The sequence below is a fragment of the Cydia pomonella genome, chromosome 2 (assembly GCF_033807575.1).
Source record: "Cydia pomonella isolate Wapato2018A chromosome 2, ilCydPomo1, whole genome shotgun sequence".
In the NCBI taxonomy this organism is placed as follows: Eukaryota; Metazoa; Arthropoda; class Insecta; order Lepidoptera; family Tortricidae; genus Cydia; species Cydia pomonella.
In genome coordinates, this window is record NC_084704.1 from 24,038,794 (window position 1) to 24,060,885 (window position 22,092).

At 36.0% G+C, this 22,092-nt stretch overlaps 2 protein-coding genes and 1 long non-coding RNA gene across 7 annotated transcripts in view; 1 reads left to right on the forward strand and 2 right to left on the reverse strand.

Annotated features, from left to right (window-relative positions):
* Positions 1-4,619, reverse strand: part of LOC133534700 (lipase member H-B) — a 58,070-nt gene extending 53,451 nt beyond the window's left edge. Inside the window, exon 1 of one of the 2 annotated variants that reach the window (XM_061873934.1) lies at positions 1,112-3,360. In XM_061873934.1, the coding sequence (XP_061729918.1) occupies positions 1,112-1,181 (70 nt within the window). In that variant the 5' untranslated portion in view covers positions 1,182-3,360. Of the gene's footprint in view, positions 1-1,111; positions 3,361-4,480 lie in introns of those variants that run through there. The other variant, XM_061873935.1, reaches the window with a different exon arrangement.
* LOC133534696 (sodium/hydrogen exchanger 9B2-like) lies at positions 3,476-19,215 on the forward strand. 4 transcript variants are annotated; one of them, XR_009802076.1, is made up of 12 exons: positions 3,476-3,623; positions 6,172-6,208; positions 6,311-6,453; positions 6,711-6,942; positions 7,113-7,282; positions 7,553-7,767; positions 7,982-8,153; positions 8,276-8,430; positions 11,598-11,766; positions 12,281-12,454; positions 12,928-13,151; positions 16,992-19,215. XR_009802076.1 is itself a non-coding variant. In XM_061873925.1 (11 exons), exons 1-11 carry the CDS (start codon positions 3,584-3,586, stop codon positions 17,054-17,056), a joined length of 1,572 nt encoding a protein of 523 aa, XP_061729909.1. In that variant the 5' UTR covers positions 3,476-3,583; the 3' UTR covers positions 17,057-19,215. The 4 variants fall into 4 exon arrangements, 3 of the variants coding, with proteins under 3 accessions (XP_061729909.1, XP_061729910.1, XP_061729911.1); XM_061873925.1 differs by lacking the exon at positions 12,928-13,151; XM_061873926.1 differs by lacking the exons at positions 3,476-3,623; positions 12,928-13,151 and adding an exon at positions 4,982-5,823 and having other exon boundaries at positions 6,151-6,208.
* On the reverse strand, positions 11,592-21,000 carry LOC133534703 (uncharacterized). Its single transcript, XR_009802078.1, has 3 exons — positions 20,492-21,000; positions 12,510-12,665; positions 11,592-11,695 (listed from the first exon to the last, which is right to left on the reverse strand). It is a non-coding gene; the product is annotated as an uncharacterized LOC133534703 (long non-coding RNA).
* Between the last annotated feature and the right edge of the window lie 1,092 nt (positions 21,001-22,092).

Below are 22,092 nucleotides of genomic sequence, written 5' to 3' on the forward strand. Positions count from 1 at the left end.
GCAATTTGCATAGATTAATTATGAATGAATTCATTGATAAGTCGCCATGCACTTTTACGGCTGTACAATTACAAAAAGTAACAAGTCGAAGCATACTTTTCTCATCACCAACGCCAATTGTTTGCACAAATTTTTGTGGACGTTTTTTGCTCACGTGGTTTAGTATGAGCCGCATGTGATTATAAGTATGTTAATATGTAGGTAAGTACTATAAACTCAAAACAAATGTAATTTCGATCACTGGATTCAGGATGTTCCCAATGCTTATCATGGGGAAAGTGCTACCTACTCGATCTAATGAGAGTCGCATGGTCAGCAATAGCGTAAATCCCAGCCTATGCGTGTGTATTAGAAAATGGTCAAGCACGATATTAACGTCAGAGATATCGATGGAGCGAAAAAGCGGTGATATTTTCACTCGGCGGTTTTTTTTATCTTTTTGACGTTTCTGCCAAACTACTGAGCTAATTTGGTGGGTAATAAATGGGGTGTCAAACGATTCCTCTTTATGACTTGGGTGAAATATAATATAGGCTACATTTTAAACCAACTTTCAAAAAGGAGGAGGTTCGGTTCGAAAGAATCCATAGTCTGGTTATAATTATTCTGGTTAAAGAAGCTTTTAGGTTTAGAAACAACTCACACTTTACCATAAGTTTTTTGCACAAAAAAGAGATAATATGTACTTTCTTTTATAGTAATGCTGAAGCTGCAAAACGTCGCAAATGCGTGTCTTTAGGCGACGGCCACGTATTAGCGGCGTTTGCCGTAGAAATCTTAGGTCCTTGGGGGCCGGAGGCCCTAAAACTTTTTCAATAATTAAAATACCTTCTTATCCGCTCCACTGGTGGCGTGTGGTGGCAAGGCTGGCTCGTTCCTCGCTCAGCGCATTAGCATTGCCATCCAGCGAGGTAACGCGGCCAGTCTTATGGGCACATTACCAAATGGCAGCAGCATAGGAGATATTTGTAGGTATAATTTCGACCCCAAGATAGGTTTAGTTTAGTTTTAATTTGTAAAAGTGTGTAATTACTGTGATTTGAAAATAAGTTTCGTATTTAATAAACACTAAGTATATGTGAGGGAGTAGGTAATTAAAAATACTACTTACCTATATCGATAGTGATTAATATTAATAACACTAGAACACACTTAAGCACACACATGTTTGTAACACTCATAAATTCACTGTCAATCCTTTTAGAAATTTACTAAAGCTCATAGACATATTTTTTATTCATAAAAAATCGCAAGCATGTTGTGTTATGTTTGAATGCAAACCGCGTGAACATGATAAAGTGAACGACAGTTGAGAAGTTTAATGACGCGCGACAGAAGTGGCGCGTGCGACGGGGACAGCCACCGAAGAGAAATGCTCAACATCACAACCGTGACCATGCTCTACCTTCCCGCTAACCGGTAGGTTTTAATTGACGTATCAACTAAATACTGGATGCTAGATAGTACATTACTACAGAGGCCGGGAAGTAAGAAGGCCATTATTTCGGCCTTTAGAAACGGGTTTTTCCCAAAAGTATTAAATTTATCCATAAAGTTTTAAGAAACATTGAAGTTATTTTTAAAGTCCCATTTAGTGATGTGTGACACGGTGGTATCTGAATTATTTTGTGACAATTAGTTACAACTTACATATATGGAGTGCCCCCTTAAAAAATATTTCTTACAATAGTGAATCCAGTAGCGTCTTACAAAATATTTCAATATTATATGTTCCTTTCAGCACTCTAAATACTTAATACCCACGAATTTGGGTATAAATGAGTAAAAACTGCTATATTGAGTAAATACTGAGTATTTAATTACTACCCATCTTTAGCCATTATACATTCTACATCTGCAATTCTGCAGGGTAATTCGAGGAAGTAAATTTCCAGACTCTCTCTCTCATCCATGAGAGGAGGTTAGCAGTTAGATGTAGTATAGATAAGACAAGGTAAAAGCTGATAAATTGATGAAAGGTGATCATTCCCAAATATTTATAATTGTTGGTGATAACCAGACCAAAGTAGGTTTGTCGCAGGCAGTCCCAGTACATATAAGTAGCCTAAGTAGGATAGATGAGAAAATATTCTAAGGAAGGAATATTCTCATGAAGGGTCATTGAAAATCCGTACAATGAGTTTGGGACTGTTCAGACTTTGGCAGCAATGCTTTCAAGAATGAAAAAGTTCACTGCATTTTTGTAAAAGAAAACATAGGTTGACCTTGAAATGCAGTATGCCCTTATATGTTAGCCCTTTATTTCACAAGATATTATATTTTGTTAATGTTATATAACATTTCGTTACCTAGTCATTCTTAGGCCTATTTTTCTTTTACAAGCGAAAAGAAATAGTGGTGGTACTTTGAATCCAAATATTACCTGCTAATCTAGTATTACCAAATAAACTAGATTTCTCAACGGAACCAGTTAATAACGGTCGCTTCATCAAATCAACTCGGCTAATCGTTGTCATATCACGTCTTTAGTTTTTGTTGCTCGACATTGAACTTGCTAGTATCTAGGGTACCATTAAAGTGCAAGTACCTATTCTCATCGCGTCGGGTGCACCGCCGCGCGCGTGCGCCTTGCAATTGAACCAGTACAATGCGACAGAGATCCGTCAAAGCTTTTCCTTATTATGGGATTACACATCATACTTGTTCATCTGAGGATTCTGAGACGATACGCTGGCTAAGCAACAGCCCGTCTAGTTTAATGTCTTAGTTACCTACTTGTCTAATGTTAGGTAATTAGACCACTGAGTTTTTCTTGCTGACCTAAAATTGCATGACAGAAAAGTAATAAGCATGTTAGAATGAGGTTAAAAAGCCACAGATTATACTGATTCTAACTAGAATCGAAAGTTGTATGGTTTCTTTAATCGCTTTTAGAGTACACAATTTCTCAGGCCCAATTTCTGGAATAGGGCAGTTCAAAAGCAGTTAACTAACACTTAGGGAGTATAGGCAGGGCACTGTAAAAGACGTCGACCTAATAGAAAGGATGTGGAAGGTAACTAAACATGAATTAACAAAACTTTAATATATATTTTTTTCACATAATATTAGGTACATAACAACACATCTACTTAATCATATTGCTGCTTCTTCTAGAATGCCCGCATGCACATCCTTTTCCGTCTGACAGCGACCGCCAGGTCCAAATTCAAATTAGCTATTCCTAAAATTATTGCTTTGCACTGGACCCTTTAATTTGCTTTTCTGTTCACAAATACGCAACTTAGCCAACACTTTATTAACAGGCGCTTTAAAACATGGCCTAATTATAAAACAGTGAAACAACGACAATGTTGTGTGCAATATAACCAAATATACTTCACACTATTCATCATAATCCCAATGTAAAATAAATAAAGTTAGAAATCAAGGTAAACTATTATTATTAAACCATACAAAACTAAATTCCGAAAGCACACTGTAGTGTTTGAACAGTGACAGACTGACAGTCTGCGTCAGGTCTGCGTCATGGCTTGAATAAACAAATTTTGCCCTATACATACTTGTATTTATTTACTTAGTAGCAGTATTTTCTACTTTTACTAATATTATATACAAAACGATGAGTGCAATAAGCCCATTTCTTGCCGAAAAAGAAGCAGGTAAGATGTAATTTTTTTGTTTAGCATAAATATTATTGTTAACGAATTTTTAGGTTATGTTTAACAAATTTCTCTTTTTGCGTTTTTTTATGTACGGGGCAATCATTAGAAAGGATGCTGTTAAATGGATAAAGTCAAAATTAAACCTCTATTATTTGTTTATGTGACCACATTCGTTACAATTTTTAGCACTCAAATTACCCATTTTTGCGCTGCAGGACTAACTTGCCTGAACGACAAAAGCAAAATCAACAATACTTAATTTACTACGGGCACTACGGCATAGTTCGTGTCATCCACGATTAAACACGGGTTTGTTAAATCTAACCTTTAATAACATGACACTATGAGTCAAGGCACGCGTCGTCGTGAATGACACGATCTACATCTGTGGACTTTTTTAGAGGCTAGCTTTTTGTATTTTCAAGTGGTCCATCCAGATGGTAACCGGATGATAACCGGCCACATAACCGATAGTAGATAGTAGTTACCGATAGTTTTTTTTTTTTTTTTGCACTTGCACCGGTTTTAATATTTTTGACCAATTTTAAGGCAGTATACTGAATCACTAATCGACTTATAATTAAACGAATAATTAATTAAAAGTATAATTAATTGAACTTTTAATTAATTATTGATTAAAGCACTCTCTATTTAAACTGTTTTTATTACTATTGAACGCTAACCAAATGTTGGTGATAACTACTGAGAAAAAAATCCCACCTTTTACCAGTGGTAATGGTAACTACTGGGAAAAAATCCCAGTAGTTACCACCAAACCGAGTTGGTGGTAACTAGTGGGAATTTTTTTTCCCAGTAGTTACCAGTGGCAAAAGGAGAGAAAAATCAGCACTTACCACTGATAACAACTTGGTGGTAACTAGTGGGAATAACCCGCTTTTATCACCGCATCAACACCGCACCGCTTTCCCACTTCTTAGGTACATGGCACACCCAGAATAGCGGGCATCTCACTTGTTTCATCCCAGAACGTGCAGAATGTGGAATGAGGTATTTTCTTTACGCTATGCTGACATAGGGTTCTTCATGAAGCGGGTATTCAGGTTTTTTAAGGGTCGGCAGCGCTCAAGTTGCTCCTTTGATGTTGCTTATGTCCATGGGCGACGGTGACCGCTTCCCAATAGGCGGCTCGTCTACTCGTTTGCTGACTCTCACATAAAAAAAACTTATCACGTATAAAGAAACCGATAATACTTAGTTGCTTAGTTCTGTTTCTGTCTACAAATAAGTAATATGATAGAACACATCGCCCGCGTGCGCGATATTTAACTATTTAAACTATATTTTCAATATTTTTTATTAATTATTATCGGACATCATACACAAAATATAGATACTTTAAATATCAAGTAAATATTTTTCTCGGAGTTGTTTCGGGGAGTCTAAAACTGCTAATAAAATATACCTATTTTACTAATATTTTTCGACATTCCTACTTATGATCATTTTACGACATTATTTTGTATTCAACGGGCAGACAAAATATCAGCGAGTACCTAATATCCATTTAATTAAGAATTTATTGCTTGCTTGCGATACAACGAGGAAATGCCGCCAGCATCCTTGGATTCCTTGGTACTATGCCTCTGGCCTATTGTAGATTTAAGATATACATACCTATATTAATTTAATTTACCTATAGTAAGTATTTGTATTGTGTCACTGTAATACCTTTGTATACTTATATATATATATATGTTATAAAATAAATTTACGAATTTGTAACACTGAGCATTCCACTATATTTTTTTGCCTTAACACTCACAATTTAATGTGTACACAAATAAAATCACATGAATGACCGTCACGTGGTACGTTGTTATCACCAACAAATGTATCTTGTTGACTTTTGACTTAGCGGCCTCGCGGCAAGCAAGGATAGCAAATACGAGCAGTACGAGTACGTACGAGTATGCCGGCCGCACTCTGAAAATAAATTTACTTTAGATTCTCACATTGTTATCAATTGCAGACTTGTGCTCAGTAGTAGCAAGATTATCGTCGCGAATAGTTGTTTAACAACAATTACAAGGGTACCTATACGAACGCGGGCACTAATAGGGCTTCATTCTGTTCTGGCACTTCGTGGTATAGATTATGACTTGCTGATTCTAAACTGTAAATTGTATAACTCTAATAGGAAGTGATCTGATCAACACCATGATTAACATGACCACAGGTATTATTTATATACAGTAAGCTGCAGAGATAACTGTGTAGTATACAACTTTAAATAAAGTGGCCCTATTATGTTTTTATTATTATTTTAATGAATTGTAATACAATTGACATCGACCTAATTATATGAATATTAATTACCCTTTCGACATGTTAAATTTGTAATTTTATGAATAAAGGAAAATTAAGGATGTAATTTTGATTTAATTATGATTATGACGCAGGTGACATAGGTATTTCATGATCGATCTTACCGATTTTTATTAAGTTTGCTACCTTTGCTGGCTGTACTTAATCTGCTTTATTGCCTTTTTCAAATATTTAACAGAAAATAAAACATTCTCGCCAGGTGCAGACAATCAGACTCATCGAAAGTTATATGACAAGTAAGTTTGAATATTTCGACTTTTCTTATCATAGATGTGTAATAAATAATAATCTAGAAAAGTCAAGAGGTCATTACCTAATAGGAATTTGTCTTTTAAAAGGTGGTGGCAAAAATTCTGCCTACGATGTCATCAAGAAGACCAAACGCCGTCGTGGGAACCGGCGTGGTGGGGAAGAGTTTTCCCATTCCCAATTTTCCCCACTTATAGGCAAAGTGCACAGCAACTTTTAATTATTATTTTCTGTAAGTCTTTTTACTTATTTGTTATTTTATAAAATTATCGCGTAATTTAGTTGACCAATGATGTATAGGTAATGTAACATGTGAGTGAAGGTGGTCAGCAGTTGAAACAGGACGGTTCATTGCGGCATCATAAGCGCAAGAATTTAATGGCCCATTTATGTAAAATTTCAACTCTTCATTACAAAAATTTGAGCGATTATGATTATTATTAAAATTTATATCATGGGTAATTAAAATTATAAATTGTTCCTTTTCAGTTCTCCTGGCATGGGGTATATTATACGCTGAAATATGCCAACCGGTAAGTCTAAACGGAGAAATTTTCAGCATGACACTGTTGGTCATCGCGTCGTACGTAATCGGGTGGTTATGGCTGAAAATTACCACATTGCCGGCACTTATAGGAATGTTGCTGACCGGGATCATTTTTCAAAACGCCGGGCTTGTGCATATGACCGATAATTATAGAAAACTTAATCAGGATTTGCGGTTAGTTTAGTTTTGTAGACTATTTTGCTTCAAATGTCTTTAGATAATTCATAATACGTATACCTACGTACATGACTTTTAGTTAAGTCAAAAAACTCGAAGGCAGATCAATCTTCCTTTGTTGTGTAATCTAATTTACCTTCGCATTGATCCCATACTATTTGTTTTAGAAAAGTCGCTCTGGTTATCATACTAACGCGTGCTGGGCTCGGTTTGGATGCTAAAGTCCTACGGAAGCATTATGCAGCAGTTCTTCAACTAGGGCTTTTACCTTGGCTAGTCGAATGCTTATGTATCGCCATTACTACACACTACCTTCTATCATTGCCATGGATTTGGGGTAAGTAATCCTTTTCTTGATATAGCTCAGACAGTAGCAAGTGGTAGTCGCTCGGACACAAAGGTCCTAAAGCAAAGCACCCCACCCCCACACAGAATAGTGCATAAGGGATGATTTTCTTTTGGTAGAGTCGCCCTGCTAATGATTCTCTTTAGGCTGAGAGAGAGAGAGAGAGAGAGAGAGAGAGAAAGAGAGAGTACGAGAAAAATAGAATTATAATCGAGTTCAATTCAGATCTTAAATATAAGGCCTGTTTTTATAATGTTTCAGGTTTCCTTCTAGGATCTATGATAGCGTCAGTGTCGCCTGCCGTTGTAGTTCCATGTCTATTCCGACTAAAGGATGAAGGATATGGAGTCGCTAAAGGTATACCAACATTGCTGCTCGCAGCTGCTGCTATCGACGACTCGGTCAGCGTAGCTGTATTCTCCATTATACTTAATGCCATGTTTTCCACGGGCTCCGTGACTTGGAATATCATAAAGGTATATAGGCGTAGATAAGACTGCATTCACCAAATTTGTTCTTTGTTGAATTTCTATTATCATACCATAATCTTTCATGCATCCCCACCAGCGGCACAAACTGTTAGGCAGGTCCAACATCACCCAAGGAATTCTCATGTATTTTAGCATCCCATAAATCTCATTGTCAACTACTTCACAAATTACAACTTTTATAACAGTAATATTTTTTCAGGGCCCATTATCCATCGTCGCTGGCGTATTACTCGGTTCTTTGTGGGGTGCCATGACTTCCGTTATTCCGGAAAAAGACGACGTTTACGTGGTACCTTTAAGATTTCTGGCCTTGTTTTTAGGCGGGTTATTCTCATTATTCATATCAAATCTAATTGGATGGAGCGGTTCAGGTATCTAGTAGATTCTATACAACCATGCAGTTTTTATGTCCATGTCTTACTTAAATGACTAGCTAAACTTAAGGATGAATTGCTACTATTGTATAATCTACCAGTACCTTATGTTATTCCAGGTCCACTAGCCATCGTCTCTTCTGGATTTATCGCAGCTTATTATTGGGAAAAGCAAGGTTGGCCCGTTAACAAGAATCCAGTAAGCAATATATTCAGAATATTATGGATCTTCTTCGAGCCAATACTCTTCGCGTTTACTGGAGCCCAAATAACGGCAAGTATCATCAACAACTTCTATTTTAAAGATTTAAGGAAATGCTTCTTATTAACGAAAGGCTTGTTTCCAAAGTGAGTTGAGGATTTTACATAAACTTTTGAATTTCTTAAGGTATACTATGTTCCTTTGTTTTCCTTCACCAATTGAAATAGGCAGAGAAAAGGTACCACCCCTGCATAGAAGTTTGTATGCTCGGGTGGTACCTTTTCTCTGCAGCTTACCGTACAAAGTAATTGAAGTACGAACCTATTATATGTACAACTAAAAAGATCTCAACAACACACACACACACACACACACACACACACACCGCATCGAATAGGTATCTTTGCCTTGATTCCCAAACCATAACATACCTAAGTATTTAAATTTTATCTACAATTGAAGGTTCTCTTCATCGTTCAAAATCTGTGCGCAAAATCCCCTGGTATTCGCACGTATAAGTAACTCAGTACAGGTTTACAATTGCATTCCACGCTACCTTACCGTTAGCTATATTACCTACTTAGCTAACGGTAAAATAACAACATTAGCACTCACTTAATGTAAGGTAAATCAAGTGCACCGTAATGTTAACAACACAAATTTGCCAGAATAATTACTATTTTTAATCAAGTCGCGCTTAAGTCAACCTAATACATAATTATAGTCATCTTGGAAACACATGTTTCATATGTAAATGTTTGGAAAGTGATTTAAGAAAGAAAAAGATTTTATTTTATGTTGCTTCTTTTGACATTGGATTTGCTATTGCACGACACAACTATCTGGTCTTGAGTGTATAACTGAGAGCCTTTGAGGGCCAACTCGCATTTAGCGTGGGGAGGATCGAGGTTCTTTAGATACTGCCTTGTGAGAGACAGACGGACAGCACGGGATTAGTAAAACGAAACGTTTCGACTCCTCGGGTAACCCGAAAAACCTTTTTTAATTTTCTTAAGGACTAAAAAAACTAAATTTATTTGAAATGGATACAGTAGGCGCTCAATATTTTCCCCTATTCCAACCACTCTGTAATCCGGCTTTCGGCTGTGTAAACTGTAGGATTATAGAGTGGTCACCTCAGTCGCTTGTTGCTGGATTACTGGACCTGCCGAACTTGCGAGCGCCGAATTACCGAGCGACTACTGTTCCTGTCATTTTAACATGTAGGAAGCATTTCATATTCATACCAAGGTGACTTTGTATAAATCATTATCAAATAGACCTGCTAAATAGAAGTGTACCTATTTATAGGACAAAATAAACATTATGCTCGTGACTTTATGACTCAACTTGGATGTTGCAACATATCACGTACCTACAAAGAGTATTAGATAGCCCTTATGATATGAATATCATAATTCATACTATAACAATAATAATTATGTACAAAACAATTTCTTTGAGTTCATTTAAGTTCATATTATGAGATCGGCCAATAAAAAAATAAGTATACCCAATACAATACAATACCCAAATCAGAGGGCCTACCGCAAACAACCAACTTCGCAAATTGCGGGCATCCGTCTCTTTTCCTCCAATTAAGGCGTAATTAGAACCTGCAAGGCAAGATGCCCACAGTTTGTGAACTGGCTGACTGGTGAACTGGCATTACGAAACGCAGCGCGGTCTATCCTACAAACGATTGAAGGTCTGAAAAAATGTTATTTATACTACGTCGGTGGCAAACAAGCATACGGCCTGTCTGAAAAAATGTCTGGATCATGACTTGTCATAAATGTTATGCTATACAATCTTCATTTATATGGAAACATCATTTCATTGGAACTATCGAAACCTTGTGATTATCCAATTTTTGTGACCTTCGTCCTTTAATAACTTTTTTCTGTGACTTTTAATGTAACTTATAGACCGCCGTAACGAAGGTGTAGTTATACGAGCTTCCAGCTTATTATTTAATATTTTAGGACTGGGTGGTGGTCTGTGGTATCGCCAGTACGACGCTCAGACCGACACGTTTGCACTTTAGTTCATATATCTCCAAAACTAATGCAGATCCCATTCTCAAACTTATCAGGCATTTTTTGTGAACTACATTTTTTGTGAAATGTTTTTTCGAAGTAATTTTTTTTTTAAATAGTGAACTTTATATAAATTCGACTTGAAATTTCCGGTTTTTTGTAGGAAATTTAAAAAAAAACAAAATTATTATAACTGAGAGAAAGAGCAATTGATATGGTATAAAAATCAATATTAAACTTATTTTTCAGTTTTGTAAATAATAGCAATATCAGCTTTTGAAAAATGCACTCCTCCGATTTTGTCTATTTTTTAAATGCTTCTAAACCGGAAACGGTGCCGAATCAAAATAAAATAAAAATATCCATAAATTCAGGACATCAAGTAGTATATCTATTGCAAATATCAGCAAATTCTATGACTTAATATTTTTTTCGTTGCCCGCTTGGCGTGAAATGCCACTCCACTTAAATCATCATTTTCAAGAATTACAAAAATTATATAACATCCTACGACAGGGACAACATGATAGCATTGATCACAGATTATTAATTAGTTACTTCGTAAGTATGGATAGTGTTATACACCATGTTTTTTTTTTTTCGTTAATTTCAAGGGTGCATTCCTGAGCTTAAATTAAGTAACTTTCTCAAAGACACCAGTATTCTAATATTTCTAATTAAGTAACTCCATTTCGGAGGTAATAATTTTTTTTTTATCTGATAAGGCCCTTACGTGTACACTTGCCTTAGGACCTGTTTACGTATTAATTAGTGTTTAGTATGAGTTATATTTTATAAATATTAAAATTTCATTTGATACTACACATAAGTACTATCTTGGATGATCGATGTTCAAAATGACATTGATATGTCACAGTTTTCAATTGTTTGGTTGAGTTAAATGTAATGCCCGTGTTACAACAACGCTATATGCAACATTTAATTACTTTTCATGAAAATAAAAATATATAAAAAATTTGGAAAATTAACTATGCCATGTAGTTTCCTTAAACATACTTACAAATACCCCGAAGTAAACAGAATTCAACAAAAACACGGTGTATTATGTTGCCCCTGTCACACAACATTTCACATGTAACTAGTGTCAGAGCATCATACTTCAATTGATCAACCAAATGCCATATTGATATGTTTTGTAGAACCCTAAAGAAACACAATAATGAAAACACTTACTTTCAGATAAGCGATCTGGACCCACAAGTAGTAGCCATGGGAGTGGTCTGCCTGGTTATTTGTCTGGTACTGCGAATAATTTCCACACTTCTGGTCAGCTTTGGCTGTGGGTTGAACATAAAGGAGAAACTATTTATTGGCTTAGCATGGATGGCTAAGGCTACTGTACAGGCAAGTTTAATGTCACTATAAAAAGTGCCATGCCATTTTCAGTAACATAAAATATTTAATCAGTGGTAGATAGATTTCAAAAATTAAAACTGATAAAAAATGTGTATAGAAGTTAAAAAGAATTTCATACTAATTCTTCCAAATACAAGTGACTGTTTACAATTTTTTTTTTTACCTACTATAAAAAATGGTGATACAAATAATTACAACCCTTTGACAATCGGTCTGGCCTAGTGGGTAGTGCTCTGTTTCCTGGGTTAGAATCCTGGTAAGGGCATTTATTTGTGTGTTGAGCGCAAATATTTGTTCCTGAGTCGTGGGTGTTTTCTATGTATTTGTATATTATATATATCGTTATCTGAGTACCCACAACACAAGCCTTCTTAAGATCAGTGTGGGGCTTAGGGCTATTGCACCTGTATTGTATTTAATATGTAAGCAATAAAATCATATTCTTATTCTTAGTCAATTTGTGGAAGAAAGTCCTATAATATTTATTTATTATTTATTTTAGGCAGCACTTGGCCCTGCAGCACTAGACATAATAAATAGCGGAAATAGTTTTGGTGGTCCTGAGGAGTTAGTCTTTGCTACAGCACTTTTGACTGTCAGCGTCCTTAGCGTCGTCATTTCAGCTCCCATGGGAGCCATCTTCATCGCACTGACCGGGCCCAGGTTATTGAGCAAAGATGGTAAGCTTTTTTTTTTAACTTTATTAAGTACTTATAATATGAAAACCCAACTAACCTTTGGCTTGATTTTGTAATGTACGAATATCACGAATAATATCAAGAATATAGGTTCTTGATTCTCGTCTAGCCCAATGAAAATACGATTTGTGTCAAGACATTTTCGTAATCTTTGCTTTTGTAATTTTGCATTGGTTCTGCCTTATTAATTTACCTAAAATATAAATTATACCTACATTAAATTCGTTGAAATTAAGCGCGGCAAATACTCCAATGACATATGACATGCTGAATTAAAAAAAATGACACTACAAGACGCGTTTGCGTTTACGAATGTCGCTATTGAACAAGCACTTCCATCCACGCCATGATTTTATATAGAATTAATAAATAAATACGTATGGCAAAAACAAACAGGTTTAATGACAGTGACAGATTTTTAATAAACATTCGTTTTACTATTTTATATGCCATAGATCCCTAGTCCGTACGTCCCTAGTGAAGCCACTTCAACTACGACATTATGTCGCACTCGCCAGCCCAGCCCCAACAGCCCTCAAGTACTCAAGGTCGAGTCGGTTTGTGTACACCTCCCGGTTGTAAATTAAAAAATACTGGAAAGGTGGCGGTATGTGCGGTGAATGTGGGTCCACAACTCATCACTAAATAAAAACAAATCGGCTGATATTACATTTTACGCGTAAGTATCGAGTTTAATATGATATTTTGACCTAATTGTGAATACAGGTGGAATACAGGGCGGCTACCGGGAAAATCGAAATTCGTCAATTGCGGGCATTTTTCTCTGTCACTCTAATTACGTTTTAGTGAGAGTAAAAGAGAAAGATCCCCGCAATTTGCGAATTTCGGTTTTCGCGGTAGGCCCCCTGAAATCCAAACCTTCGTCAGCCGCCATTACTTATAAATGTTGCCAGTAAAATGAATCACATCACCTTTCCCTCCAAATAAGGCATGACGTTTACATTTTTTCTAAAATAAATACGCTTTCTTTAAATTCTTTGTATTATTAAAGAAAATTATATTTTTCCGTATTTTATTTTTTTCAAAGTATGTCTATACCGAACAGAGTCGGCTCTTTTGCACATTTGTATATAAAATAAAATAAAGTAGTGAAAGTTAATTTAAACCCGTGTTAATGGGAAACTGTATTGACAAAGACGCAATATTTATAACACAGAAGCGTTGTATTAGAGCCATATTTGGCATACAATATATGGGCTCATGTCGCACTTATTTTATAGAAAACAACATACTCACTTTCCCTAGTATGTACATTTTCGAAGTGTGTGTTTTCGTACACAAGTATAAATACATGTTTGTGGAATTCCAAACCATGGGTCCCCGCGCTACAAGAATACAGTATAAGTTTACGTTAACCTTCGGTTAATTCGGCACTTTCCTCGAGAAACTCGTATATTATGCGTATTCGTATTTATAATAAATTACCTGACATTTTTAAGAATAATAATTTGAATAAATTTAAACCACAAGTCCAAGCTTGGCTAATACAGAGATGTTTTTATACTATTAATGAATTTTTGAATGAAAGAAAACAAAATTCAAAGAAAAAAAATTATCAGGATTTCTCCGGTTTGATCAGACAAAGCCAGCCGAGGTCTACTCCTTCCAGCTCCGCCTTCTACTCCTCCCTTATACACTCTCTTTCCCTTCTATCACTCATTTCTTCCACGTGTCGAAACCATCTCAACATACATTTTCAAATTATTGTCACTACAACTTCGTTCAGTCCACACGTTTCGTTTATCACACTGTTCCTAATTCCATCTTGTAATCTCACACCACATACACTTCTCAACACTCTCATTTCCTCTGCATCATCTTGGCTCTGATGCCTCTTCTGCCATACCCAACTTTCGCCACCATACATAAGTGTGGGCACCAACATCCCTCTATGCACAGCCAACCGTGCTTTTTGTGACACCTTCTTTGTGGCTGCTCATAAAAGCGTTAAGTGCTCCTTTCACACGATTTCCAGCATTTACTCTCCTTTCAATGTCTTTATCATGCTAACCGTCCTATCCCTAGTGAACAAGGTTCCAAGATACACAAACTTTTTCACTTGTTCCTTTCTTTCTTCATCAATCAAAACACAGTTTGTCGTATTTTCTCCCTTTCCAAATGCCGTTACTTTCGTCTTGCTTACATTTATTTTCATTCCTTTCCTTTTAAAAGACCCATGCATTCTAGTATCTCCTGCGACTCTTCGCCCGCTGCAATGACGCTAGCAATACTAGGCCATCTAAAGAAGACATTTGTTGAGTAACCCACTCATTCTCAGTTCACATTCATCATTTCTCAAATGATGCAATGCAAGCTACTGTCCGTGAGTAGATTAAACAGTCACGGTGCCGCTTCACATCCTTGCCTAACACTCTTTTCGATGTTAAACCACTCAACTGTCCGTTTACTCTCACACAACCACTGGAATAGAGCGGTTCAAAATACAATGGAATGAAAGGCTTTTTTATAAGCAACTGAGTGACTAAAAATAAATCGGAAAATAATTACCTACTAATTTATCTTTTTCTCTTACGTGTTTGGATGGTTATAGTTATAATAATATTAATTCACGCAACGATGTACTTATACTAAAAGTTTTAGCTAGAAATATTGAATACGTAGTTTTGCGTTTCAATTCGTTTTTATAAATGTGGGCATCTCACAAGGAAAGGTACCCAACTGTCCGGTTCCGATTTTATTTATATTTATATATGTTATAGAGTAGTCTAAAATAACGGACACGTATTTTTTTATAGCTGCCCAAACTCAACATATTGGGAGAAATTGTCCTCCAAAGTACTAAAAGTTACTAAATCTTCTAACTCCTATAGAAAATAATGCTCAAGCAACTTGCTAGTTAATGGCTTGTTTGAGTATATGTTTGAGAACAGGAAAAAATAATGTACACGTGTTTTGTTATATCTGCTTAAACTCAAGTTTTCCTAAAAAAATAACCGGCCAAGAGCATGTCGGGCCACGCTCAGTGTAGGGTTCCGTAGTTACTCTTCCGTCACAATAAGCTAAACTGGAGCTTAAAGTATAGTAAATTGTTAACCAAGGGATGAAACGGTACCTTTCACCCGAGTTAAACAAATAGGCAAATTTGCATAATCAGTACCTAATTAAAGTAAGTCTTTTTACTATGAAGGGAAAACTTTTTGCGATAACTCAAAAACAGCTCAACTGATCATGTCCGCTATAGTTTTCATTTAATGTCTTTCTTAAGCTCTACTTCCACGATTTTTTTCATATTTTTTGGACCTATGGTTCAAAAGTTAGAGGGGGGGGGGACACATTTTTTTTTCTTTCGGAGCGATTATCTCCGAATATATTCACTTTATCAAAAAATGTTTCTTGAAAACCCGTATTAGTTTTGTAAGACCTTTCCAACGATACCCCACACTCTAGGGTTGATACGAAAAAAAAAATTCACCCCCACTTTACGTGTAGGGGAGGTAACCTAAAAAAAATTAAATTTTTAGATTTTATTGTACGACTTTGTCGGTTTTATTGATTTATATATCCATGCCAAATTTCAGCTTTCTAGCACTAACGACCACGGAGCAAAGCCTCGGACAGACAGACAGACAGACAGACAGACGGACGGACATGGCGAAACTATAAGGGTTCCGTTTTATGCCATTTGGCTACGGAACCCTAAAAACACCCGTCTTTATGTGTAACTTTAGCGATAAGATGTTATAAAACTTCGAATGTCGATATTTTTAGGAAGAAATGAGTTTTAGCCGATATAACAAAACACGTGCTCATTATTTTTTGCTGCTTTCAAACATATACTCAAACCAGCCATTAACTAGCAAGTTGCTTGAACATCACTTTCTATAGGAGTTAGACGATTTAGTAATTTTTTAGTACTTTGGAGGACAATTTCTCCCAATAGGTTGAGTTTGGGCAGCTAAAATAAAATACGTGTCTGTTATTTTAGACTACTCTATAACATATATAAATATACTTAAATCAAATCGGAACCGGACAGTTGGGTACCTTTCCTTGTCAGTAGCATGATAAAATCTAGCCAGTTAAGTGTATTTCTGCAAAATATCATTAGTTTTTGCAATACGTGCAAATAGTTTTTGAATGAAACGATAAAAAACCGATTTCTCGTTCATTTTCTTATTTCTGAAAAATATTCGAATTTTATTTGAATATTCGAATATCTCGTCAGAAAAGATCGAATATTCGAATACCTGAAAGTTTCGAATATTTGCAATCCCTAATTGATGAGTGGGTGCAAAATAAGTATGAGCCCTAAGCTCTACGTTAGCTGAAGTGCACTCCTATCATTGACATAGGTATACACTACTTTTGTAATATTTTACTCCTTCCCATTTTGGGTTCAACGATCTTAAACTCATGCAAAATATTGACCTCGAATGACGTCACTCTTGTTTTGCAGCTGATTATCTTGAAAGTAGCTTAACAAATACATCACCGGAATACAGCTTAGTATGGCTTAAAATCTTAATTTTTGTTACAGAAACAACAAGATCTTCAGATGATAAAAACGGCCGTCAAACGGAGTTATCGTCAATACATCTTTAAGATGATATGTACTTATATACTTACTTTACTCTTTGCATGTAGGTAGGTACTCGTACCTCTCAGAATTCTCCATCCCATAATTAACTAAAGCAACCTACTTAAAAACTCAAGACTTGGTGTTAAAAGATCTGAATTAGGTTAAGAAGTTCTATTTTAGAAATATATTTGTAAGCGGCTGAACTAAGTAAATTACGTTTTAAATATTTTTCGAAGTAAATCATGTTTTTGATGATCTATTATTTATTTCTTCTAGAAATCGTGGAATGTGGGGTACGCGGTAAAATCTTGTTTCCTAAATGAGTAATGTATATAAAATTAAAGATTTAAGACGCAAATCCCTGGCTGCAGGAAAACCTGTTAACCTTAAATATGCAAAAAACCAATTACATTTGCTTCACGATGACTGCCGGTACACAGCCTGACACTTCGTTCAAGATCAGGATTCATAACTGTAATGACAAAAATCAATCAAAATGCGCCTGCCCAGTCATCAAGAAAGTTGAATGTGTTAAATATTTAGGAGTAATGATTGACCAGAGAGAGAGACATGGCATATGCAAACTGAACTGATGATATCCCGAATTCGGAAACTTATATGGCCATTTAAGCATTTAAGACACGTTGCCACAACTAAACTACTAAAACAAATTTATATTTCCCTCGCACAATCCGTCCTCTCCTACTGTATCTCTGTCTGGGGTGGTGCCACTAAAACTCAATTCCTGCAATTGGAAAGAGCTCAGCGAGCTTTACGCTTTAGTCATGTTTTTCAAGCCCTTTAGATTTCCCACCAGTGACTTATATGAGTTATGTGGCCTATTATCGGTCAGAAAATTATATATCCTAAATGTTATTTTACGAAGACATAAAGACACTTGTTTTTCTCCTGAGTCTACAAACTTGAGGAGAAAGAAAGTCAACGTAATTCCTCTACTAACAACAAAGACCGCTTTTGCAAAAAGGCAATAGGTATCTTACACAATCAGCAAGATTATACAATAGTACTAATAAAGTCATTCACATTTATCCCACGACCTACAGAGAATGTAAAAAGAAAATTCTAGACTGGATCAAAACAAAAACCTATATTGAAATAGAAAACTTCCTCGTAAATTGAATCTCCTAAATTTTACCTCTTGTAGTTTTGTTAGTAATGTAATCTGCCTCAGTTTAAACTGATTTAAATATAGCTGCCCTTTCTCTGACTCTCTGACACGTACCTTTACATACACACACACACCCACACACATACATACATACACACACGCATACTTACACACATACACACATATATATGTATGCTATGTACCCTATACCTTACCTTCTGTCCAAAACCGAATTATATTTGAACCAATTTATCTTTTAGAAATACGAGTATACTAGTTTTTAATTTTAATGTAATGGCGTGAGCGTATTAATTAGTACATATTAATATTGTTGTTATAGCGTCTACTCCTAGTGAATAATGTTCTTTACTCTAGTAATTAAAGTTATGTTAAACACACCATAGTATTACGATCCTGTACATCACAATGGAGGAGCGGTGTCTCTTGACACAGGTAATTTTATACTTAAAAAGAGGCACCCACCTGATCTTTGTAAAATAACTTGTGCTACTGAATAAATCATTTTTATTTATTTTATTTATTATAAGTGGACGACCCCAAAAACCGCGAAATGTGCTGTTGAGTGCGTCAGTATGTGGCATCAGAAGGTGTGTAAAGTGTGTGAAGCCCTTCAACTCCTACAAATAATAACGCTTAAGTATAGGGCGCTAATGGGGCTGCCACGGTATTGCAGCGCATCAGAGATGTTTGCGCATGTGGCGTGTTTTATAGCTAATAGCGCCTGCGAGCCGCGTCCCTGGTGCGACGCGTGCGCACCAGCTCCAACAGCCAACACCGTCCTGGCAGTGATTGCGGACAAGTTTTGCACGTATATTACATTTTCCTGCGGACTTCATACTCGCACGCCCGGCAGCACTGTGATTAACACATTGAGAAATAGATGACGTTTGTCAATGTGTTAACCACGGTTGCATTAATGTTTTAAATTTTAATGTTATTTGTTTAATGTTTGTGCGTGTTTAATGTAAATACTAATTTAATTATGTAATTATGAGTCATTATGGTACTTGAAATAAATGCATTTTAATTTCATTTAAATAACTTTTCATACAAACGTAGTCCCCATTTTCGTCTTGAAAATATTTTGACAAAATTTGTTGCATATTAACCATAGCTATCCTACCTCTAAGTTTAATTTTTATCGATTTTTTATTAGTTATAAGAGTTATAGAGCGTTTAAAAAATAATACGAAATCTGTATTTCGCTCCTAATTGCAATAATTAAAAAATCGAAATGAGTCTAACGTAAGGAGCGGCATAGTTATGGTTAATATACATCAAATTACATAAAAATATTATCCACAATGTCAATATCCACAGAGGAAAATGGGGACTACCTTTGTATAGAGAATCTGCCATCCTCTTTCCTCTTAATGTGAAATAGGAATTAGACGCATGAATATGGAGGCTTGATTTCGCCATTACTTCGTGCCCTATTGTTTACAGGCTTGTAGGTATTTTGTGAATGATTTCTTGTTAGTGATATGGAGGCATTGGAGGCTGAATCTAATACTGACGACTCAATGGATCTAGTTCAGTGGTGGGCAAACTACGGCCCGCGGGCCAGTGCCGACCCGCTGCCGGTACTTCGAAATAATTAGTACTTATATGGCTCGCGACATAACGGTTTCAAAACAAAATGCATTTATTCTGCAGTTGTGGTCCCTCCTCAGATTTTTTTAATTTTTCTGGCCCCCTATGAAGAAAGTTTGCCCACCTCTGAATTCTAGCTGATGTGCAACACAACGATACTTCCTCGGATAGGACAGTGACAGTTTAAATAATTTTTAAGAAAAAAAACCTACTTCAATGAGGGAGACCGGTGAAAGAAAGATTTTTGTTGATTTTGGATTTCATACAATGAAATTAAAAAGACAGCGTCCTAAGCTACGCCTAATTATGTAGAAAAGGAAGTAAAAGGAGGTTTGTCACTGTACCCACCTTGACACATTTCAGATTTGTTGGTTGACTGGTACCCGCAATTTAATTGCTCAATTCGACTGTATTTAAAATAAATTATTTCAAACCATGCATTAAATAATAATAAAAATGACTATAAGTTTGCTTAAAAAAGTTGAGAAGTACCCTCAATTCCTCATGGAATCCATCATCCATCCATCAACTCAAGCTTGACAAAAATGTGCCTTGAAAACCTAACTGCTTCACAAACGTGCGAAGAGAACAAATTGCCAAATGCGGTGTTGAAGAGTTCCATTCTGTTCATCATCAGCAGTTCCGCCTCATCAAATGTCACTTTTTAAATGTAAATGCTCGATTTGTTGATGAAAATACAAAAATCACTACTTACAAGGTGGCCGTGAGCATTGCGAGAGATTTTAACGGTGCATTCCTGATGGCAACAGAAGCAAAAAATGTTATATGACTTTTAAAAAAAATCCCCCTTTTTTTGAACACTCCTGTACATAAAACGTAATTTTTATTGATAAACACAACCTAAAATTAACTAAAAAGTTTTTATCTTATTTGGGGGTAGCCTCTCGAATACATGTTTTTAATTTTTCGATGTGAATCAGTAGGTATGTCCAGACTAGACCTCAAAGTGGCAATACCGCAGTCAAAAATGTGTTTTGTACTGACTTATGGCGAAAGAATGATTTCGAAAAACATTTAATTATCTCTGAAACTAGGCTTAATCCAGAAAATTTTATATGACATTTTAGTTTCTAAGGGTTGATTGAAAAATTCGCGGCCTGGCCAATTAAAAAAAAACTTTTTTCTTTTTTTTGCCGCCCTTTTGAACTGTCATTATTCAACTGTCTTCCCGCGAAATTTCAATTGGCGTCTATATTTAAAAGCAATTTTACGGCATATCTATTTAAAGTTACGTGTCGGTTGATATCGTGAAAATGGATAAATTAGAGCAGCGTGATGTGATTAAATACCTGCATAAAAAGGATTGACACCGAAGCAAATTTATGATGATATGCAAAGTACAACGAGAGGAAGATGTTTGTATTAAAAATCTGTAGGCGGTTGACGCTTCCCTGACCGCTGCAATAAAGAAAACATTATACATATGACATTTAATACTTCCCATCATCAAATCTTACGAATCCAATAGGTCTTTACGACGCTCGAGTAACTCCAAATTTAGCATCTCCGGTTCCCCTGCTATTAAGGTTACTTCCGTTCCGCAGAGTCAAAGCACGTGTCATTGAAAAATTGGAATTGCAATAGGTAATAGGTATCAATATCGTTGAGAATAAATCCCGCCCCGTTTTTTTTCTCTATAGTATGTCGATTATACTTGATCCTGGCATTCCCGGTAATAGAATATGGTAAAATGTGATAGTGATACGACTTTACAAACTTCTCAAAAGCTAAATAGCTGCTCGCCTATAATTATATACTTAATAATAATAATAAATTGTTTATCTACCGTTAACGAAATAAAAAGTGTAATAAAGATTTATTATATACTCTAGCTCTGTCACACCCACTTTGTCAGTAGAAAAAGGAGGCAGATTAAAAAAAACGCCCCCTTTTTTTTAGCCATACTGCCTCTGACAAGTTGGGTGCAAAGAGCATATAATCACTACGGTTGGGTGTTTCAGTTTATTTACTGGCCACTAGTTGACGCAAGTTCTGTTAACCATGGGATAAGCTCTAATAGACGGGCGTACCGAACTGCGACCTTGGTCCGGTCAGTATATCTCTTCTTGCTCGTAGTCTTCTAGTACGGCGGACTACCTTGCACTTCCACACGATCGAACAGGCCACGGATCGAACCACGCAGTTTAAAGCAGTATCTTGAATATCTTGGCGCTTGCAATGACATTGAAGTGATTGAAGGCAGTATGGCTTAGAGCTTTAGCCTGTCCAGATCAATGAGTCCAGATGGACGAAAAAAAAAAAACAATTTGTCACTGTCACTATTTGTTTTGTGTG

What these genes read in the sequence shown, in the direction of transcription:
- LOC133534696 (XM_061873925.1), top strand. Translation starts at nt 3,584, where the DNA reads ATGAGTGCAATAAGCCCATTTCTTGCCGAAAAAGAAGCAG. An exon ending in TGACTTGGAATATCATAAAG is followed by an intron (nt 7,768 to 7,981) that starts GTATATAGGCGT and finishes ATATTTTTTCAG; the next exon opens with GGCCCATTATCCATCGTCGC. An exon ending in AATTGGATGGAGCGGTTCAG is followed by an intron (nt 8,154 to 8,275) that starts GTATCTAGTAGA and finishes ATGTTATTCCAG; the next exon opens with GTCCACTAGCCATCGTCTCT.